Source organism: Hippopotamus amphibius, chromosome 2 (assembly GCF_030028045.1).
Source record: "Hippopotamus amphibius kiboko isolate mHipAmp2 chromosome 2, mHipAmp2.hap2, whole genome shotgun sequence".
Lineage (NCBI taxonomy): Eukaryota > Metazoa > Chordata > Mammalia > Artiodactyla > Hippopotamidae > Hippopotamus > Hippopotamus amphibius.
Window position 1 is genome coordinate 186674592 of NC_080187.1, and position 23428 is coordinate 186698019.

The 23428-nt window shown below is 39.3% G+C and overlaps 1 protein-coding gene across 5 annotated transcripts; it reads left to right on the plus strand.

Annotated features, from left to right (window-relative positions):
- On the plus strand, window positions 1-22396 carry ADAL (adenosine deaminase like). 5 transcript variants are annotated; one of them, XM_057721922.1, is made up of 12 exons: window positions 1-135; window positions 5767-5995; window positions 6241-6371; window positions 6863-6923; window positions 11241-11328; window positions 14378-14459; window positions 16646-16772; window positions 17864-17944; window positions 19422-19560; window positions 21169-21269; window positions 21442-21530; window positions 21794-22003. In XM_057721922.1, the coding sequence occupies exons 2-12, from the start codon at window positions 5933-5935 to the stop codon at window positions 21864-21866; spliced, it is 1035 nt and encodes a 344-aa protein (XP_057577905.1). In that variant the 5' UTR covers window positions 1-135; window positions 5767-5932; the 3' UTR covers window positions 21867-22003. The 5 variants fall into 5 exon arrangements, with proteins under 5 accessions (XP_057577905.1, XP_057577903.1, XP_057577906.1 ...); XM_057721921.1 differs by lacking the exon at window positions 21442-21530 and adding an exon at window positions 4382-4495 and having other exon boundaries at window positions 72-135; window positions 21794-22396; XM_057721920.1 differs by lacking the exon at window positions 21442-21530 and having other exon boundaries at window positions 21794-22396.
- The last annotated feature ends 1032 nt before the right edge of the window (window positions 22397-23428 follow it).

Here is a 23428-nt window from a genome sequence, read left to right on the forward strand (position 1 = left end):
CTGCGACTTATTGTGCACACGTGGACTGTGTGAGGGAAGCGCGGGTTACCACTTTTCTACAAGCCTTCCTGCCTCAAGTGAAAATTTATCTAAGCTCTCATAAGTTCTCAGCTGTTGACCAAAATCTTTTAAGAGGTGAGTCTATGGGGACTGACAACTAGAGTTCCTTGGACGGTAGGGTATGCATTGAGTGTCTGGCAGGGGCAAAGCAGGGTTAGAACCATTGACTTTGGTGGACAAGGAGAAGAAAGGGTCGCTCCTTGGATGTTAACTACAAGTCCTAAAAGATCCCATTTAAATCTGAAAACAAGTCAGTGAGGCCAGGTGCAAAATGAAGAAACCTTTACAGAAGTTGTGATTCACCCAATCAGTGTTTCCTCACGGATGTATACTATAGAGTCCCTTGTATTCCCGGCTCTGTGCTAAGCTGGCAATAAGTAAACCACTCAGCCTCTGTTTTTCAGCTGTAAAATGACATTCCCCTCCACGTTCAAAGTTCTGTCTTCTAGGATAGTGTTGAATATGTCTGCGGAAGAGGGATAATTATTCCCTCAGATATGGTCTGAGTCTTGGCGGTTTAAAATAATCAAGTTTCTAATTTGGGTGTTTGGGAGTCGTCTCCAGTAGGAAATCCTTTCCAGAGATATTCATGGGATTTGAAACTTATTAACTGGGGTTTGGTGTGTAACTATGGGGGCTGAGATGGAGAAGGAAAGCAGGATGACTCTTACGTATGGTTACCTTGAAGCAGTATAGCATAAGGGGATGAGTTTTGAAGTCCAGCCAGTTTCAGTTTGGATACTGTAACTGTGTCAATTAGATTTGGTATTTAAGAGCTCTTAATGACTTTAGGGAGAGCAGTTTCTGTGGAGCAGTAAGGGCAGAATCCATATTGCAGTGAATGGGAGATAAGTAAGTGGAGGCAGCTCAAGGAGTTAGGCTCAGAAGGAAAGAAGAGACAAGGCAGTAGTTAATGAGGAATGAGGGATAAAAGAAAGTTTGTTTTTTATTTGTATTTTTTAAGGTGGAAGCAAGTACTGTACTTACATGCTGGTTCCCTGAGGGAAATTAGCAAGTGATGAAAGAGAGGTTGATGAACAGAAGAGTGAGATTAGTGGAGTAATGCTTTAGGAAGGAATGGGATCCTGGGCACGTGTTAGTCTTGGGGACAGAAGAATGAATCCTCTTTCTCTGATTCATGAGGGAAGAAGGGGTACAGATAAAGATAAGTTTAAGTGTGAGGGAGAGAGAAATAGAGGAAATTCATGTCCAGAGGCTTTTGTTGTCTCTATAAAGGTAGTGACTGAGTTGTAAAGTTCAGTGTGAGGCAGCTGGGGCTAGTGGAATGCTTGAGGAGTTTGGAATTGGAATGGGAGAAGGACTTCTCTGAGCTTGCTGGGCTTTGAGATACTCATTTCTAAAACGAGGGGATTAAATGCTGCTTTGTGTGGTGTCTCAGGGTTGATTGAGGGTCAAAGAGAAAAAAAAAAGTTGTAGGACTTTGAAAAACAATATACTGCACTGTAGAAATGAATTTTTATATGACAGGTTAGTAAAATGTACATGATATATTAGGAATACTGTTTTGGTAACGAGCAGATCAAGAAAAGTGATTCAAGAAGAGAATGGAGCAAAATTTGTGATTTGGGTTGCCTTGCAATTGTTTTCCAGTTATTTTCTTTTTAATCGGTTTATGCTTATGTAAAATGGGTTGTAATACTTCACGTAATGCTTCATGGGTTGTTATGAGAATTAAGTAAAATTACTATCCAAGAATGCCTGGCTCATACTAAGTGCTTAATAAATAGTAACGAGTGTTTTATTATTCCGAGTTCCCTTTTGGGGGTAGGGGTGGAGGATGGGGAGGAAAAAAGTTCTCTAGGACAGCAGTCCCCAACCTTTTTTGGCACCAGGGACGGGTTTCGTGGAAGACAGTTTTTGCACAGAGTGGGAGGGAATGGTGGTTTCGGGATGGTTCAAGCACATTACATCTATTGTGCACTTTATTTCTATTATTATTACATTGTAATATATAATGAAATAATTATACAGCTCATCATATTGCCGATAGGAGGCGGAGCTCAGGCGGGAGTGCTAGTGATGGGAGCGGCTGTAAATACAAATGAAGCTTCGCTCTCGAGCCCACCACTCATCTCCTGCTGTGCGGCCTGCTTCCTAACAGGCCACAGACCAGTATTTGTCCGTGACCCCAGGGGTTGGGGACAGCTGCTCTAGGAGAACAAGAGGCCTGGTTCTGGCCCTGCTCTAACTTGATGAAATATTAGTACAAATATAGAAAGATCTTAATGTGTTGCCGTTTGGCGCCTCGCTCCCACCCGAGGTGCTTCTGATCCATGGTGAAGCCAGCCCAGGGAGATTGAATCTGGCAGGGCGTGAAATTGTTGGTAGCAATACCTTAGGTTATGATCAGTGAAACAACTTTTAAAAATGTGTAAAAATTGTGCTTGTTTTGGTGGCTTTCAAATTTTCATAGGTTAACACTGTAGCTGTTGGGTCAGTAAATTTACTCATAACTAGTTAAGGGGCAGTCTGGAGGGTGGTTTGAAATGTGCCACAAAATAAGGTCAGGATCCTAGAGTAAGGCTGAAAATTTATATGAAAAGTTAGCCACCTGTAACATTTGTTGCCAGCCTGCTTTGTAAAATGTCCTAAGTGCTTTTTCAGGCTGTCATTCTGTTGTCTAAACGTAAAAGTTCCTCCCTCTTGTAATTCATATTAATAAAGCTGTTTTGCAAGGTTTCTAAAAAGTTATTTAATTATTTTATAAACAATTCTGTAAAATAATTTGTTAATTATTTTAATTGATTTATTAAAAGTAAGTGAAGTATCTAAATTTATTACTTCAATTTTAATTTATTAAAATTATTTCAAAAAGTAATCAGGTATTACATGCAAGTGGAAAACCTTCAAATTGCACAGAACTATAAAAAGTAAATAAAATTCTGTCCCCTGGCCTTTGCTGCTTCCAACTCACTTTCTACTGTAAACAGTGTTCTATGTATCCTTTCATATCTATGGTAGGATTAAAGATATATATATATACAGTATATAAATAAAAGAGTGTGTGTGTGTGTACACATGCTTTGTTTATAAATGTCATCTTTGTAAACAATATTTTTTGCAACTTTTTGGAAATAACGGTATATTATAGAAGTCTTTTCATCTAGTCATAGATATTCAGTTGGATGGATATATAATTAATTTAGCCAGTACCCTACTGATGGACGTTTAGGTTGTTTCCAATTTTTTGCTGTTATGAATAATGCTACAAGAAGTATATTTGTCCATATCCTATAAGATACAGGATAAATTCCTAAAAGTAGAATTATTGGGTGAGATAGTATATGTATGTGTGTGTGTGTTGATATATATTGCCAAATTACTTTCCAAAAAGATCATACCAAGTTCTGCTCCCATCAGAACTTCTACTCGCACCTTCACCCGTATTGGGTATTCTGAGATTCAGAATTTTTTTCTGAATAATTTTACAAGTTAAGTTTTCCACATGAGCTTTAAAAATCAACTTTTAAGGAATAATTTTGGGACTATTTTGATTAACATTTACTTTGTAGGTCAATTTATGACAGATTGCCTTTACTATGTCAAGGTATGTTTTTCTGTTTTAATGACATCTCTTATCTACTTCCGTAGAGATAGTAAACATTGATTAAATAGTGCATCTTTTTTCATTTGTTACTATTTATTAAGCACTTACTATGGCATTCTATTGAAGTTCTATTGAAATTTATCTCATACTGAGTTAGCCTTGTTGTGGATTTCTATGGCTGTGTCTAGTCCTGTGCAAACTATTTTCTTAATTGCCATTTTAATATCTTGGTAACTTATTTAACCCTCTCAGTGTCAATTTATTGATCCTTAATGTGGTAAAAATATTTATATTGCAAGGTTATTGGGAGAATTAAAGATAATACTAAAAGTTCTTGCCACTTAACTGGTAGGCTCTGAATGGAAACTGCTATTCTTATCAACGTCATTATCATTAATATCTGAGGACCCTACTTTGAAAATGACTAAATTTTACTTGGAATTTTGTCTTAATTTATAAGCCACCTTCAGAGGTAAAGGGAAATTAGGATTTATTTATCACCTACAAAATGCTAGGTACTGTGCTAGGTGTGAAGCTGCATTCTTTCTTGGGTGGGATTCGAACCCAGCCAAAACTCAGATTGGGACTTGAACCCATGATCCCTGACTTAGAAGGGACTGGAACCCGCTGTCTTTTAATTGAAATTGCTCACCTGGTGTCAGGACTTACTGAAGCTCAAGTACTTTTGTCTCGGCACAGAAAGAATTCATCGAGAGGCAAAGTGACAGACAGAGTTTATTTTTTTATTTTTAGGCTGTGCCTGCATGGCATGAGGGATCTTGGTTCCCCCACCAAGGATTAAACCTGTGCCCTGTGCAGTGGAAGTGCAGAGTCCTAACCATTGGACTGCCAGGGAATTCTCAAAGAGTGAGTTTATTAGCGTGGGATGCTTGTGAGAAATGCAGGCGGGCAGGTTAGAAGGCTCTGCCCCAGGACTGAGAGGGCTTTCTTTTTATAAACAAAAGAAAAGTGGGGAGGGCGAGAAGACCACCTTCTTACTCATTCTTGGGCAGACGTCGAGGCTTACATCATTAGTTCCTCCTTTGGCCCTGTAGGGTTTAACCAGAACTGTCATGGCACTATTTAAATCATATGTGTGTTAGCAAAAGAGTGGTAACATATACTAAAATATGGTAATTCATCTCAGGTTTTGGTATAATATCGCCTTTCACCTAGTTTGTTTCCCTGTATTTCTGTCTTGGCTACATACAGAAATGCTACTCTTCAAGGACTGTTAACTCCCTGGCTTCATGTAACAAGATTCGGACCACATATCTATTGTCTTGTGTTTTCATTATCAGGGTTTGTTGCTTGAGTGTGTCTGGCTCTTGGATGCACCTGGTCTTCCTTCAAGGTAGAGTAGATTGTTGCTAGGTTACTGGATTCTTTTTTTTGAGTGGTTATTAGCTTACAACAGTCTCCCAAACTCCCTTAAAATTCCCTTTCTGTCTTTAATCCCTTAGTGGGATTTTTAAACTAACTGTTTAATTACCCTACTCTATCCCTATCAGGTGCTGCGGAGGTAGTATAAACCATAGTCCCTGTTCTTAGGAAGTTTATATAGTCTGGTGAGGAAGAAAGACAAATCAGTGATTGAGATACAGTGTGTTAAAGTGCTGAGTTAATGGTAGTCACTGGATTATATGGGAACATAGAAGAGGGAAATTTAAGTTACTTTATTAATCCTCACAGCTTCTCTGCATTTTTATCAAATTTTTATCCCATTTTTACAAATAAGGAAACTGAAGCCACGGGGTTAAAAGTGACTAAGGTCACACAGCTACTAAAGGTCAGAACTAGAAAAAGCGTTAACTTAGGTCCACCAGACTCCAGTGCCTCTTTTATATATTTTAAACAGTTCAAAAAAGTAAACTTTTGGACCCAAAACAGATCTGATAAATTTCTAATTTTAGAAGTAGTTTTATAGAAAGTGCTAATAGTTAAAGGAATATACCCTACTAAATTTCAGATTTTAATTCACCTCTTACCAGCTTGAGGGCTTTTCTTATTTCTAGTTCACGTTGTCAGCTCACTTAAGTTAGCTTTGGAGGAGCTTTTGTCTTTAGAGGAATAAATTAACAAAACCTGTTTCTTTGCTTTTGGTCAACATCTGAAAATGTTCACATTTGTTTAAATAGGTGAAGCTGAGCCCAAAACTACGTATACTATTTATCTTATCAAAATGGGTGGAAGTAAAGCAATCTGAAGGAAATTCAAGACCACAAAACTGACTGACTGAACTACATTGTATTGTTCATGCCAAGAATAAGTATTTGGAGAAAGACTTTGCTGTTCTGCTAAATCATGATGGAGGCAGACGAACAACAGCCATGGAAGACAACCTTTTACTCAAAATTACCTAAAGTGGTGAGAATTCAACCACAGAATTATGGAGTGTTGCTAATTATAATGACTTCTGTGTTGTTTCTCTTCACAAATGATAAGTGCATTTTATAAGTAGAATTTGCAAACTTTACACATTTTAAAAGTTATATAACTACATCTAGTAGGCACTTTTGCCTAGTGCAGACTACAGACATCTAGCACCTGGTTTGATGCTGTGACTCTAGAGGACTTGAGAAGTTTTTACTGATTTTATTCTCTTGTTTCAGGAACTTCATGCCCACTTGAATGGATCCATTAGTTCCAATACCATAAATAAATTAATAGCCAAGAAGCCAGGTCTTAAAATCCACAATCAGATGACTATGATTAACAAGGGAAAGAAAAGAACTTTAGAAGAGTGAGTTTGGGGAGGTTGTGGACATACTTCTTTTTTTTCTCTATTTTGCAATTGTAAATAGTATGTAAGGATTCAGATTTTTGTAGTTAAAGGAATTGGATAGCCATCTGGTATGGAGAGTATAACTTGACATACAGCATTGTTTTCCGACTGTCAGACTGTTGACAGTATTTTTTAGTGATTTGTATTGTTTGTGAAGTTATACTATATTGGAATATTCTTTAGACTTGAAAATATAGACTTGTTGATTTTTTTCCACTATTTCCTGCTACCACTTGGGGTTGGGGGTGGGGTGGAGAAAGGAAACGATTATTTCCCACTTAAAAGTAACATTTGATTTTCAGTTATTTGATTATCCCTCCAAATCAATATAATTATTGAAAAACCTATTCTGTAGTTCTTTATAAATATATAATTACCGTTAGCCTAAAATCAGTTAATTTAGTGAACTTTTTGATGACTAAAGTATGTTAAAACTTTTCCTGTTGCAGATGCTTCCAGATGTTTCAAATTATTCATCAGCTTACTACTAGCCCTGAAGATATTCTAATGGTGAGAAATGAAGCAATTTTTAGTTAAAAAGTAGTTACTAATTGATGCCCTTCTGTTGTTGCACATAATCTTTTGCTATCATCAAGAGTCTGATGAAAAATGTTTTTTGCTTTTGTAATAGTAACTCTTTTAAAAAATAATGTAAGACATTTGCCTAAGGGCTAATATCAAAAGATTACTTTCGTTATAAAAGGTATGAAGAAAGAACCAAGATCCAAATCTTCTATTAGGTAGTGGACAGTGTGAAGGAAAAAATCTTGTCCTGTTCTTGTCCATATTTCATATACGAGGGTGAGTCAAAAATTACCCACACTCTGGCTGTAGAATTTATTGTAATTAACTTTTAGAAAAGACAAATACATCATTTTTCAACATAATCTCCCTGCTTTTCAGTACACATTGTCCATCTGTCAACAAGCTTTTGTATTCCCTCATTAAAAAATGTTTTTGGCTGGGACTTCTGGGTGGTGCAGTCTGCCTGCCAATGCAGGGGACACAGGTTCAAGCCCTGCTCCAGGAAGATCCCATATGCCACGGAGCAACTAAACCCATGCGCCACAACTACTGAGCCTGTGCTCTAAGGCCCGTGAGCCACAACTATTGAGCCTTCATGCCGCAGCTACTGAAGCCTGCATGCCTAGAGCCTGTGCTCCACAGCAAGAGAAGCCATTGCAATGAGGAGCCCACGCACTACAATGAAGAGTAGCCCCCACTTGCCGCAACTAGAGAAAGCCTATGTGCAGCAACAAAGACACAACACAGCCAATAAATAAATAAATAAATTTATTTTAAAAAAAATTAGTAAACTTCTGTGTGACAAAGCATTGTAGATAAAGCTAAAAAAAAATCTCAAACTAAGTTTAAAAGAAAAGATGTTTTAGGCTGAGCTGCAAGCCACAAGTGCACCTCTATCTTCACTTCTTCCTCAGAAGTGAATCCGGCTCCTTCCTGATGGCTAACACTTGTGCAACCTTCCTTGAACTTCTCTATCCATTGATACACACTTCTTCGCGACAGAACACTTTTTCCATACTGTGCACAAAGTCTTCGATAAATAATGGCACCAGGTACACCGTCAGACCACAAAAATCGAATCACTGCGCCCTGCTCTTCTTTGTGCAAATCACAAGGAGGGCATCCATATTTGCTCGCACCACAGTTACAAATGAACTGATGTAACACGTTCACACCTGCACAGCAGTGACTGGGGAGACAGTAGCCTTGAACAGAAAGTGCTGATAAGACAGTGCAGCCAACAGAAGTTTTAATATAACTGGAGTGCAGATAATTTTTGACTCACCCTCGTGTGTATATATATGAAATCTCTGACCATAGGCTTTACCTGTAGTGTTTGGGATACTTTGAATTGCCTGGGTAGACATTATAGAGAATGAAGAAGTTCAAGAGGTGCTTAGAGATTGAATGATTAATTGCTCGGGAAACTGTGCCTTCACTCTGGGGATGAAGGGCTAGAGGACTCCACTGTGTTCCCTTAGCTGAAGTTCTGTAATACTGGAGTTGGATATGGAAGACTGACTTCTGTATCATTAATCTGACCAGGATGGCATTTTTAAATGTTCTCTTTGTAATTGGAGAGAAGCAGAATCCTATCAGTGTTCTTAACCCTTAGAAAAAATGCAGAGTCAGAAGTGTAACCTGTGTTTCTGGAGAGGTGACTTTTGACTGGTCAAGAAAGAATTTTCCTCCTTGGCTAAGACTGATCCTCATGATAATTATTAAGTAAATTAATCACCTTTTGGAGGAAGGTTAACTCTAAAAGTTTAGTTCAACAGAAGTTGACTGAGTGCCTACAGTGTTCCAGGCACTCTGCTAAAACTGGGGGATATAAAGATAGATTGACATGGTCCCTGCCCCTCAAGAACTTGTAGTCAGGCTGGAGAGACAGACCCATAAGAGGATAAATCCAACATCATGAGGTAAGCTCTGCGTTAGAGACACGCACAGGGATTTATAGGAACCCAAGGGAGCATTGTCTAATCAGCCACTCAACAGGTACCATTGAACCCTGCTTGCAATGTCCACCACAGGAGACTCTCACTTTCTGTTGTTGAGTGTGACAGAGCAAAACTGATAAAATTTTAGATTCTGAGAACTCCATGGGTGTAATATGCCATGCTCATTGTTTCATTCCTTTCAAAGTTGGTAAAAAGCTTTATTGAAATGAGGCAAGGAATTAAGAGTCTGTAGCATTTGACTTAGTGCTACTGAGACAGACAACTACAGATGATTCAGAGAATGACAGTGAGATGCCACAGAGTGAAATTAATAACATTTACATATAATAAATGAACTGTGCGTGGGAGTAAGCCACGGGATTGCTTATAGATGTGGGACGGAGTATGTGGGGATCACTTAACAGTCAAGTCAAGGTGACTAGGTGTAATCTCAAAGAGACAAGATTGAAATGTGACTGAAATAATATTAACTATTGCACGTTAAGAGACGCTATACTCAAGACGACTTTCTGAGGTGGGCATTTTTATTGTTGCCTTTTTGCAGATGAAAAACAGAGGCCTAAAGAAGTTAAGTGTAACTTGTTCAGGGTCACTCACCGCGAGTAAGTGGCAGAATTGACTGTTTTTTCTGATTCCCAAGCCCATGTTCTTTCTCATTCAAGGTGTGCAGTCTTACCATCCTAGCAGTAAGATGAAGCAACTAATTGTGATGTATTCTATCTAAAGAAAGTACTTGAGTAGATGTCTTCAGGCCAGAGCATAGGAGAGGAAAGCCCAAAGAGCCAACAGTACCTGTTGCTGCATGGAGCAGAAAGGACTGAATCTGGCCGACATGGGTGTGGACCCTAGGGAAGTGTTCTTGGATGTGGGCTAGAGATGATGCCACAGGCCTCACTGTGGCCTGGAGAAATCTTCCTCCCACTGCTCTCAATTAGTACTTGCCAGCAACCTTCTACTGTTCTGTTTAGTTTCATAGATACCTCACCACCAGGAAAGGGTGGACAGTAGATAGGATCGCTTTACACCCTCACTTCCACCCTTGTTGTCAATCCATACATTACACATAGGCTTCTGCATTAGTCTCCGTAAGCTGGGGTAGGGTGAGTTGGCCTCTCTGGGTCTGCTTAGTTCTGGAGCAATGATAAGATGTGCGTTCCTCAGCCTGCAAAGACGAGGCCTGTGCTCTGGTGGTGGCAGTGCAGCAACATGGGGTTCCTGGAACAGCAGTGCGACAGGGTCTGCTGCCTGTGATGATGGTGCAGAGGCTGCAGGGTGATACTCAGTGGTGGAGGAAGCAGCGGTCTCTCGCTTGGTCCAGGGGTGTCACGTGATTTTGGATGTTTTTGTGTTGTTCTGAGCTGTGTAATCTCTGAGGCTGATTCTCCAGACCTCCTGGTGTAGCTGAGCCACCCGTTATAGTTATGTTATAATAAATTCCTTTTTGGCTTTAGTATAAAGAAAAAAAGATGAGGCCCAGACCTTGGATTGCAGTGAATCCACCAAGGCAGTGCCACCTAGTTAGGCATGGTCTGCACAACCAGCCAGCCTTGCTCCTTTGCCAGGACACTGCACCTGCTAGGCAGGTTAAGAGTAGGATACCAGCTGTAAGGACTAACTAGGGCAGGTTGTCACAGCATTTCTAACCTGGTCCTTTTTTCTTCTAGATTTGGTATACTTTAGGGTTGATGGCGATGAAGGAAAACATGCCTTCAGCCTTTCGATATTTATCTTGGTCATTTAGTAATTTTTGGATTGTTGAGTTTTGTGCTAGAGTGGATACAGTTTTACTTAAATTTATCACCCATTTTCTTTGCCTAAGAAGAATCTTCTTAAATACTTCTGGGGGAAATTTAACCCTGCCTGAAAAAATTCTTGAAAAATATAACTTATCCCTAAATAACTTGAATAAGAACATTAAGCCATGACTTTAAATGGTACGTCAATACTACCTAATCATTTTAGTAGCTTATTTCCATGTGTAACAAAATTTTAATGGGTAGTTTTACTGGTTTTAGTTTTGCCTCTGTTTTATCAATCTGCTGTTCTTTAGGAAATAGAGAAATGGTTAAAAGGAGAGAAGAGAAATAAAAGGTATGGGTGACGTGCAGATTTGGAGTTCATGTGAGAATGGGGGATAAGGGGAGCTATTGGAAATGTGGTAGTTTTGTCACAGCCTCCACTAGGGGTGTGACAAAGCAGGTCATCACCACATGAGAGACTCCCAACACTCCTTACAAATCAAATTTAATGCATGAAATAAAGCTGTTGCACATGGCATTTTCATTGGGACCCTTATGCTAACATACATAATCAATATTGCATACATTGCCTTTATTATCAGGTTACGAAAGATGTCATTAAGGAATTTGCAGATGATGGTGTCAAGTATCTGGAACTAAGGAGCACACCCAGAGGAGAAAATGCTACAGGTAGAATCTTTTTTTTTTATTATTTTTTTTTGGGGGGTACACCAGCTTCAATCAACTGTTTTTATACACATATCCCCGTATTCCCTCCCTTCCTTGACTCCCCACCCCCGAGTCCCCCCCACCCTCCCCACTCCAGTCCTCTAAGGCATCTTCCATCCTCGAGTTGGGCTCCCTTTGTTATACAACAACTTCCCACTGACTATTTTACAGTTGGTAGTATATATATGTCTGTGCTACTCTCTCGCTTCGTCTCAGTTTCCCCTTCACCCCCCGCCCCTTCCCATACCTCGAGTTCTCCAGTCCATTCTCTGTATCTGCATCCTTGTTCCTGTCACTGAGTTCATCAGTACCATTTTTAGATTCCGTATATGTGAGTTAGCATACAATATTTGTCCTTCTCTTTCTGACTTACTTCACTCTGTATGACAGATTGTAGTTCTATCCACCTCATTACATATAGCTCCATCTCATCCGTTTTTATAGCTGAGTAATATTCCATTGTATATATATGCCACATCTTCTGTATCCATTCATTTGTTGATGGGCATTTAGGTTGCTTCCATGTCCTGGCTATTGTAAATAGAGCTGCAATAAACATTATGGTACAAGTTTCTTCTGGGATTATGGTTTTCTTTGGGTATACGCCCAGGAGTGGGATTACTGGATCATATGGTAGTTCTATTTGTAGTTTTTTAAGGAACCTCCAAATTGTTTTCCATAGTGGCTGTACCAACTTACAGTCCCACCAACAGTGCAGGAGAGTTCCCTTTTCTCCACACCCTCTCCAACATTTGTGGTTTCCAGATTTTGTGATGATGGCCATTCTGACTGGTGTGAGGTGATACCTCATTGTGGCTTTGACTTGCATTTCTCTGATGATTAGTGATGTTGAGCATCTTTTCATGTGTGTGTTGGCCATTACAGGTAGAATCTTAACTACTTCTCAGCATATGTCTAACTTTTTTCTCCTGTGCTTTGATCATGCATGTGTTTGCAGTTTGAGACTATGAAGTATTTATTTTTACACTGTTGTAAAAGTAGGGTCGGTGGTCCAAATCTTCTGATGTATATTAATTGTGTATGTTATTAATGAGTGAGTTGTTCTTAAGTTAAAAAATCAGGTCAGGTATTATCTGTTGAAGAGAAATAAAAGACCTGCAAAAATTTCGTTTGTTCATATTTTTCTCACTTTGAGAAAAGAACACTTGTTCCTTATAGTCTTATTGTCTTAAGTGGACACTAGTTCGAGTTCCCTGCATCAAGGCACTTGTGAGACAATGCCACTGAGTGGATACGGAATCACATTTCATGACAATCACTGAAATAAAGGTTATTCAGTCACTTCTCAGGGACTGATGGTATCTTAGGCCAGGAGCAGGCTGTGATGTGGTAAAATCTCACTGGAGGGAGATGAGCAGATCTGGATGTGATCTGGAGAAATTTCCTGGGGCCCTTTTTCCATACGAACAGCATCAGGAGATATTCTTTAGTGTCCTTGGGTCCTCCTTAGCACTTTGTGACCTAAAGAGGCCCTACCAGATCATCTTACACTTTGGTATGTGTAGCCCAGCGTCATTTGGGGGTAAAATTTTTGAAACTACATAAAGTAAGTGTTGAAATGAGACAAGCAGAAGATTCTTTTTTTCTTTTTAATTTTTATTAGAGTATAGTTGATTCACAATGTTGTGTTAGTTTCTGCTGTACAGCAAAGTGATTGTTATACATATACATATATCCACTCTTTTTTTAGACTCTGTCCCCATATAGGCCATTACAGAGTATTGAGTAGAGTTCCTTGTGCTGTACAGTAGGTTCTTATTAGTTATCTATTTTATATATAATAGTGTGTGTATGTCAACCCCAGTTCATCCCTCCCACAGAGCAGAAGATTCTTATTTCACATTTTTAAACTGTAGGATCAGTTCCAAGTTATGCTGGTGAGGATAGTGAAAGGGAAGGTGAGAAGAAACCTGCCAGTTATTAGGGCTAGTTGATGCTTCAAATGGAGATTCAAAGAGGAATGTTACCTTAAGTATGCAGCAGTAGGGGAGTAGTTAAATAAAGGTTAATGGAATATTTGGCAACCATTAAAAATACCTGCAAAGACACTAATGACATGAAGATATGCTCAGAATACAGTGTTAAATGAACGAACAGGATACATATATACCTAGTAGCATCTCATCTACTCAAAACTATATATACATTTACACACACACGCACTTAGAAAAATTGTTAGATAGTGGTTATCTCTGAGTTGTGGGATTACAGGTTATTTTTATTTTTCTTCTTTATTATTGTGTTTTTTCCAGAGATTTTCCACTAAACATAAGCATTTTGTAATTGGGGTATGAGAGTATTTTAGAGGAGGTTGTTCTGAAGAGCCCTTTTGCAAAGCCCCACAGAAGAGGACTTCAGCATCTGAACTTGAAAGAACATCTCTAGTGCCCTGGATGAGAAACACTGAGCCTGAGCAAGGTTGAGGAAAAAGGAAATCAAAAGAATTTTTTCCTGCACAAGCAGGAAAAGATTCTGCTAGTAGAGAATGTTTTGGGCGTTTTTTTTAAGGACAGGCCTTAGGAAAGGGGTTTTTTTGTTTTGTTTTGTTTTGTCCGCATCACGTGGTACTCAGGATCTTAGTTCCCCGACCAGGGATGGAACCCATGCCTGCTGCAGTGGAAGCTCTGAGTCCTAACCACTGGACCACCACAGAATTCCCAGAAAAGGGCTTTTGTTATTCTTGTTTTGTTAGAACAAGCATTAAAACTTTTTATAGCAATTTGTGAGAGTAATTTTATGACTGTTGAGTTTGAGAATAATTTTTAAATGAGTATTTTATGACTTTTTTTAAAATTTCATTTTTCTAGTACTTCATTTTTTTTTCAATTTCCTTAAAGTACAAATGGCATTTACTAAAATGTATCCATAACTCATCTTTAACCATACCCTTATCACACATAAAGTGAAAATGTTCATATAGGGATGCTACTGTTGAAGGATGAAATAGTTGATGATCTCTTTAAAAATGTTTTATTTGTGTCCTTTTCAGGAATGACAAAAAAAACTTATGTGGAATCTGTACTTGAGGGTATAAAACAGTCCAAAGAAGAAAACGTAGACATTGATGTTAGGTAAGAAGCACTATACCTTAGTGGTCAACATTTAAAATACTAGAATGTGAAAAATTTACTCTTTTGAGCATGGGTATAGTGGATTTTTATCAATCAACCAATAACTGATTTTTATCTTTTAATTAAAAAAAACAAAACAGAGTGAAGAACCTTATTGTTTAAAGTTGAGAATGCAATTCTGAATTTTTTCACCTGACAGTAAAGTTCTGAGTCCTGTTGCTCTAGTGAAGTATGGCTTCGCATGGCTCTTCAGTGAAAATCCAGGCTTCTCATTGTGGCCTACAATTTCCCACATGGCTGCCTTTCTTACTTCAACAGCCTCATCTGGATCACTGGTCACTTATCATGCACTGGCCTACCCTCTGTTCCTCAAGGCCAAGACTGTCCCATGTTAGCACCTTTGTACTTCCTGTTACTTTTGCCTAGAACACGCCTCCACCGTGTCCTTGCATGGCTGGCTTCTCATTATTCAGGTCTCAGTGTGGCTGTCACTTCCTCAGAGGGTCTTCCTTGACCATCTTAACTAAAGTGCCCCCCCATCTTCTAGTCACCCCATTTATTTCCTTTATGGCACTCTTCTTAACAAGATCAGAAATCTTCTTGTTTTATTTGTAGATACACACTCACCCACTAGAGTGTAAATTCAGTGAGGCCAGGGACCTTGTCTTTCGATTCACCAGTACACCACCAGTACTTAGAACAGAGCTGGCATATAGTTAGGGCTCAGTATGTCCTTGAAGAAAGAAAGGAAGAAAGCTAGCTGTATAGTTTCTGGCTATAAAATCTCTCAAAATTAAGCTTAATTGAACTAATACCCCAATTAAAAAAAAAAACAGGTAAAACATGAATTCAGAAGAAAAGACGTTCAATGGCCAGTAAATGTATAGAAAACTAACTTCACTAATCAAATCATTTTAAAAATAAATATTACAATGCCATTTCTTTTTTTTTTAAGATTTATTATTCATTTATTTTATTTTTGGCTGCATTGGGTCTTCAGTGCTGCGCATGGGCTTTCTCTAGTTGTGGTGAGTGGGGGCTACTCTGCTGTGGTGCGTGGGTTTCTCATTGCGGTGGCTTCTGTTGTTGCAGAGCACAGGCTCTAGATGCAGGGGCTTCAGGAGTTGTGGCTCATGGACTCTAGAGCGCAGGCTCAGTAGTTGTGGCGCACGGGCTTAGTTGCTCCAAGGCATGTGGGATCTTCCTGGCCCAGGGATCGAACCCATGTCCCCTGCATTGGCAGGCAGGTTCTTAACCACTGCGCCACCAGGGAAGCCCTACAATGTCATTTCAGTAGGCACGCCCTCCCCCACAAAAGAGTAATAACCAGTGTTTGTGAATTTACACACTGCTGGTGAACATATGTAATTAATAAAACCTCTCTAAAGAGGTATTAAGATCTATAAAAATAATTTCAGTCTCTGATCCAGTTATTCTCTTCTAGAAATGTACCCTAAGGAAATTGATTAATGTTGAGATTCTTCATTTTAGTGTTATTTATACCAAAAATTAGAAAACATCCTAAAATGTCCAGCAATCAGAGAACAATTATATTATATTCATATGATTTATATTGTTTTCTAACATTACTTAATGGCAGGGGAAATTAAGTGGAAGAAAAACAGACTACATTTTATGTATAATTGATCCAAATTTTGTAAATAAATATATGCTAATTTCTTTATTTTGTGAATAAATAGGTAAACTAATAAATGCTGGAGGGAAATTACACAATATTAACAGGGGTTCTCTGGGTATTAGATTCCTTGTAGGAATCCAGTTGATGTATGAAGAATGAATTTGTATCAGCTATTGGATACGTTAGAATTAGAATATTTCCAGTCTTATACACCTTGATGAAATAAGGGATTTAATCCTCCTGATGAAAGAACCATCACCACCTATGATGTGTGGACCTCAGTTGGATTCTGAATCAAACGAACTGTAAAAAACAAATACGTGTACAAAAAAACATGAGGTAATTAGAACTTTGAACACTAACTAGATATTTGGTGCTATTTAGGAATTTGTGTATCATTCCCTCTGGCAAAGTAAGATGTCAAGTCAGTCAGGCTGTACTTTTCTTGAGAGATGTATTCCATGTAGCCTGCTATAAATCTCTGCCCAATTCTGAGTATTGAGTTGTCTCAATACTCATTTTCAGCTGTATTTTTCCTGTATTAAAGGTATTTGATATCAGTTGACAGAAGAGGTGGCCCTTCAGTAGCCAAGGAGACTGTTAAACTTGCTGAAGAGTTCTCCCTTTCCACAGAGGATACAGTTCTTGGCCTTGACCTCAGTGGAGACCCTACTGTAAGTTACTTTTCCAAAATACTTTTTATTTCTAAAAGGTAGAATCAGTTTGTGGGATAAGGATTAATTTGGAGCATCCTGCATTCTCCAGAGGTCCAGCAGACTCTTTATGTAGATGAAGCCCTATTCTGCCCGTGATGACCAGAATGTCCACAGCAACTGCTCTCAACCAGGGTTCTGTAAAAGAATTAAGCCCCTTAAAAAAGAAAAAAGAAAAAAAAGAATTATGACAGTATGATTATTTCCATTTTTCTAAAGATGGCACACAGCTAGTACCATTCTATATACATAGAAGAGAAGTTAATTTAGTAACATATAAGCCATGTCTAATGCTTAATTATGGCTAGGGCTTAATTATCTCCCATAAGCCCCAGTTGAGAAAGGCTGGCCTAGACCTTGTTGAAGGTCAGATTCAAGCAGGGTGTCTCAGTTGTGGCAGTACTGACATTTTGGGCCAAAGAAGTCTTTGTTGTAGGAGGATGTCCTGTATATTATAAGATGTCCTTATTATAATGTCTTTATAAGATGTTTAGCAGCATCCCTGGCCTCTACCCAATAGATACCAGCACCCTCTTAGTTGTGACAACCGAAAATGTTTGTAGACATTGCCAGATGTCCCCTGGAGGGCAGAATCACCAGTTGAAAATCATTGAATTAGAGAGTCCTATGAACCTAGTTCTTACGGCTTTGGCTAAACCTGGGCTGTTCTGGCCTTTCTTCATCCGTCCGTTTGATAGAAGCTTTCTTTACCAGTCATGCTGGTTCCTGAATCAGGTGAGTTCTCCCCCTTAGCTCTAGATATCTAGATATTCTTCCAGAAATAAAATTTGGTGACTGTTTTATCTAGCTTAGCTGATTGACCTCAGGTTCACTGATACTTACGACTCTTGAGGGCAAAGACTGTCTTTGCCAGCTTTGAATTCCCTAACGTGCCGAGCACATTGTAGGTACTTTATAAACAAAATGTGCAAATAAGTCCATCTGCCATTTTTTTCCTGCCATTATTTTATTCCTTTGTTTATTGAGATAGAGTATTCAGTTCTTCAGTTTTCCTAGACTCATATATCCTCATTTTAACTTTTATCTTCAAGGCAGGACAAGCAAAAGACTTCTTGGAACCTCTTTTAGAAGCTAAAAAATCAGGTCTGAAGTTGGCATTGCATCTTTCAGAGGTAAATAATATTGTAAAATAAGGTTGGCGAGGGTAGATTATGATGGAAAATAATAATCATTTATACATGGCTAAAGATGTGACATATTCAGGTCATCATTTTATAAGGTTCAGGGGAAGACAGGTGCCCCGTAAGCCCCAGCTCCTTGGCAGAATGAACGCAGTGCAGATCCTGCACAGATGGTAGCTGGAGAGCAGTCACTTTCTTAGTCAGCACATCCCTGTGAGGCAAACAAGGGATTCTCCTTCACTTTTCCCCATTTGACAGATGGATTTACTTTCTACCTCAGTACTTCTACCTATTTAATTCTTTCTTTTCTTTTTTTAACAAAAAGCTGTGCATAATTAATGTATACAGCTTGATGAATTGGATTTGTTTCTTGGATGTAGGAAATAATAGTCTACTCACCTCACATGATTATTCTGAGAATTAGATAGAGCCATAATTTAAAGATTGAGGAAAAAATTGGAGCTTCTTGTCAGTACTGGGTGTTTTTCATGTCTACAAGCAGAGAGTCAGTAATCTAGTGGCAGAACTTAAACTCTAGGATCCATGTTTCCACACTCTGATCAAAAAGACCTTTTACACATAGGACACCCTCTAGTTGACCTAACTGATGCCAGATTGAAGTCGTTGGTCAGGGTAACAGAACAGCCAGCATGCAGCCAGTTACCTCTGGTCTTTGTGTACAGCATCAGAATCTGCTCTTTACCTTAATTTCTGTTGCTTTTCTTGTTTGGGTCTTTGGATGTAAAACGTTTCATTTCAACATGTCATGGTCACTTGTCTTTTAGGCTATCTGGGAGATGAAGAGCACAGCTGGACTGTGTCATGGTGGTTGTGGTTTGCATGTAGCTAGGTTTGTCAACATAAAACATGAGTGCGTTGTATGTGGATGGAGTCTGGAGCCAGGTTTCACCCTTATCTCTACCATTCACTAGCTCTATGAACTTGGACAACTTTTCTTTAAAATGCTGTATATTTTCAACTACAAAAGTTATATGTACCTGAAGAGAATCCAAGTGTAGAGAAGTAGTAGAAGTAAAAAAATAAGAAATGAAAGGTCCCCTTCAGTCCTACTCCTCAGTTGATCCTGTTAACATTTTTGTATTTATTTTATTTTTCCAGACCTTTTTCTAATATGTATGAACACATATACACAACACAGAACACACATATAGAGTTGCGAGATTTTGTTTTTGAAAATTACTTTTTCTGAGTTTTGATTTCTTCATCTTAATACCTTGTATGATTCTTGCGAGGTTTAAAGGAGAATGTACATGAAAAGACTACTGACTATAGTTATTATCATTGAAATGAATCTAGAAGAATGTTGGGAAATGAATGGGAAGATAAAAGGCAAAGAAGAGAGCTGGAAGGTCTAAGAGGTTCAGCTTTCCAGAATGCCTGCTGTAGAAAAAAGTACTTTTAAGAACCATTGAAAGAGGTTGTTGATGCTCTCTCCCCATTTTTTGAGATTCCAAACCAAAAAAAAGAAACACAAGTACTCCTCGACCTGCTTCCTGACCGGATTGGGCATGGGACGTTTCTCAACTCCTCGGAGGGAGGGTCCCCAGATCTGGTGGACTTTGTGAGGCAACACCAGATACCGCTCGGTAAGGCTTAAGGCTTCAGGTCCTCTAGGCAGCTCTCTGTCCCTCCCCAGCCCCCAGGTTACAACCCATATGTAGAGAAGCACTGTTCTAAATATATACATATCATTTAGAAATTAAGGGATGCTTTCTCAGCCTTATTTAAGTAACAGGAAGTTTTAACTCCCATTAGAGTATAAGCTCCATGGGAGCAGGGCCCTTGTCTGTCTTGTTCACTGCTACCTTCTGCAGTTCTTGGAACTCAGTATTATATTGAAGGAATAAGGGTCATCTAGTATTTTGGAATGACTTTAACCAATTTACGTGTGTTATTAAAATGTGTAACATTTATTTAAAAATTAAAACTTATGCAAAATCCCAAGTATATTTGTACATGTCTGTTAACCATCACACACTTGTCTATATGTGTATACCTGGAGCTATTTTTATTTAACAACAAATATTTATGACGTTCCTAGTCTGTTCCACACTGTTCAAATTGCTGGCAATAGAGCAGTAAATAAAACAGACAGCATTTCTTTCTCAAGGACCTTATATTCTAGCATAGGTAAGAGAGACAGTAAGCAAATACACAAGAAAACATCAGTGTCAAATTCTTTGAAGAAAATTAAACACTTTCGATTGGATGGTTGGGGAAGGCCTTTCTGATGAGGAAAACAAGCAGTTGGCTGAAAACCTTTTTATTGAAATATGAATTCACTGAACTTACAAATTTAACAATTTGCACAACAATTGTGTGGATGTGTTTTTTAACTAACTTGTAGAGTTTTTCAGCAATTTATAAGGGGTGAGATTTTTTTCTTTTTACTAAGGAAATTTTTAAACATCCACAAAAGTAGAGAAACTTGGAGACCACTTGCATGGTGATCTTACTTGCTGTGGTGGCCCAGCTTTGCTCTCAGTAGGGGCAGGATAGGTTTGTCATTCCTGGGACTGAGTGGCCCTGTACTGTAGCCACCTTACTCAAGGGAGCAGATGTTGTCAATCAAGTCAGTGACGTGGCTGGGGAGCTGGGCACAGCGTTTCAGGGCAGGAGTTTATAATCATAGACGTCATTCTTAAGATGGACTTACAGCTGGCAGTGAATGGGTGGTTGTCTGAATAAAGGAGTTTAGAGGTATTCTTTGGAGCCATGGAAAAAGTCCATTTCTGCTCTTGGCTTTTTATAATACCGTAACCCTCAAGCAGTGCTACTGTTTCCTTACCTTCATTTTAGCCCCCACTGTAAGATCAGGAAGAAGTGCAGCAACCCTTCAAAGATTTCATCTGCTCCCCTATCACACTTCCCTGCCTTCTTCATGGTGACTGGCTTATCACACTCCTCTTTCTTCTCCTTTTTGGCAAAAGAAAGAGGGAAGCACATGGCTGTGAAGGGGATAAGTCCCTGCCTGGTACAGTTGCTGCCGTAAGCTGCAGTGCATAGTTCCCACACAACTATACTCAAATTGGACCACAAATTTTCACATGTCAGAAAAGGTCAATTTTGTAAAATAATGAACGACTCAAAATGAGCATAGTTCAAAAATATTTCTCATGTATCTACTTGGTGAACAGTTAATGAGTCTACTGATCTTTTAATAAGATGCTTCTTCCTTTCCCCCCTTCATCTAGAACTCTGTTTGACCTCGAATGTCAAAAGTCAGACAGTTCCGTCTTATGACCAGCATCATTTTGGATTCTGGTACAGCATTGTGCATCCTGCTGTGATCTGTGTAAGGTGTTTTGTGTGAGGTATTTTGCTCCTTTTTAGTCCTTAAGTTGCTGTAGGTCAGACACCTAGCTGGCTGCCTTGCACGCCTAGGGGTGATGCCCAAGTGGAGGAGTGAGAGGGGATTGGGGCATGAGGGGTTGCAAAGGGCCAGCGTGACTCTGGTTTGGCTCTAGGGGGAAAAGTCCCGGACAGTACCTGGGGGAACAACAGCAACACTGATGCCCAGTGCCCAGCCCTTGCGATTCTGCTTATTTGATCGGGGGTGAGTCCTGGGCACAGATACATTTTAAAAGCTCTCTCAGTGATTTTAACATGCAGCCATGGTTGAGAGCTCTGGTGTTGTGGTTTTTTATTTTAAAAAGGATAAATAAGCCTGTTCAGTTATAGGTATTCATGGATACATTTATAGGCCCCTGTTTAGACTCTTAAAAGAAGCATGGTAAATAGAAAAATGCTCTAAACACAAGTTGTTGTTTTTTAGAAAATCATTTCTTTGTTCATTTTGAAACTTTCTTATGTTGGCAGACCGATGATAAGGGTGTTTTTGCAACACACCTTTCTCAAGAGTACCAGCTGGCGGCTGAAACATTTCATTTGAGCCAGTCTCAGGTGTGGGATCTGTCTTATGAATCCATCGGCTGCATCTTTGCTTCTGACAGCAGCAAGTCTGATCTGAGGAAGAAGTGGAATCATCTGAAGCCCACAGTGTTCCATTTTTAAGCTGTAATGAGGTGAACTCCTTTCGAGTATGTATTACAATCTAGTTCTCCCTGCCATATCCCACTTAATAAGCCGTCCACTGCTCCCTCCCGTGGAAGCCTAGTAGCCGAGTGCCGTGGGCTCCAACGCCAGCACCTTACTCACAGCAGGTGCTCAGTAAGTCTGCCTTACTGAGGCAGACTCAGAGGTCATCCATGGCTTACCTCCCTGCTGCTTACAGGAAGGGACTCGAATGTTGCTGCTCCCTGAACTCCCCATTCCAGCAGTGATTTTGACTTAACAGTCCTTCATTATGATTACAAAACTTCAAGAAAATCGAAGTAGTTTCTCATCAGGAAAAGTTTTGGAATTACTAATCTAAATAAGGTGAGGAGAGACAGGAAAACAGATTGTCGCCAAACCCTTTAAGCCATCTAGCTTGACTCCCTTCACTTAAGTATTCCCCAAAACTGTGGACTCCAGGCTACACTGCATACCATGGATTTTTGTGAATCCCAGTAGCCAGGGTTAATCTCCTTTGGGTGACCCTAGTGTCAGATAAAGCTAGCTGCTGAGATCTACCTTTGCGCTTCTCATGATTAATCCTCCTGAAATCAAGATACATTTTAGATTTTGAATTGAATAAGGGAGAGAGAATTGATCATTCTTATGCTCATATCTCATCTTCCCTCCCCTACCTGGTCACCATAAAAATAGTTCTCTACAGAGCTGACAAGACAGCCTCCATACTCAGATTACAGTAAAAGAGAAATGGCAGTGTTTCTCTCTCTCTCTCTCTCTATATATATATATGAAGGTATGTGTATGTGTGTGTGTGTATTAATATTAAGTTCTGTGGTACTGGCCATAGAGAATAAGCAATAAAGGGAAGAATGATAGCATGAGGAAAATAAAAAGAAACAACAGCACTGGGGAAACAACTTATGAGAACAGATATGACTGCCCACCTCCCACTAATATATCCTTGCTTCCTTTGCTGCACACGCCACCCGGTCTATCCCCACAAAGGTCTTATGGGTATTAAAAGGGAGGGGTGCATAGATTCTGTTGCTCCCCCAAAGCAGGCTTGGTTTCTCTTTCTTAGAATGTTTGATGAATGTATTATTCCTTGCTTCTTCCATCCTCAGGAGTTGCAAGGGTGGCAGATAATGCTTTGTAAGCTAGTCTGAGATAAAATTGGGTTTTTCCTGTTAAGAGCTTTGCCTTTGCCCTATTCCTTGCACATTTTCATCTGGAGGTTGGAGCACTGGTCCTGGGTCTTTTAAAATAGACTCATTCTCCATGCCCAGTTATGACGGGTCCCCATGGATTGTCCTAATGAATATGGATACAGATACTAAGGAAGGATTTTCATTTCTCTTGTACCACATTCTAATTTGTTTTTTAGCATAGAACATAAAGATTCAGACAGGCAGTAACCCCACACAGTGAGCCACAAAA

Excerpts from the sequence above, each read along its gene's own strand:
- ADAL (XM_057721920.1), top strand. The coding sequence starts at position 5,933 with ATGATGGAGGCAGACGAACAACAGCCATGGAAGACAACCTTTTACTCA. Across the intron at positions 11,329-14,377 it reads CAGAGGAGAAAATGCTACAG|GAATGACAAAAAAAACTTAT; the intron begins GTAGAATCTTTT and ends TGTCCTTTTCAG. Across the intron at positions 21,270-21,793 it reads TGCATCCTGCTGTGATCTGT|ACCGATGATAAGGGTGTTTT; the intron begins GTAAGGTGTTTT and ends TTATGTTGGCAG.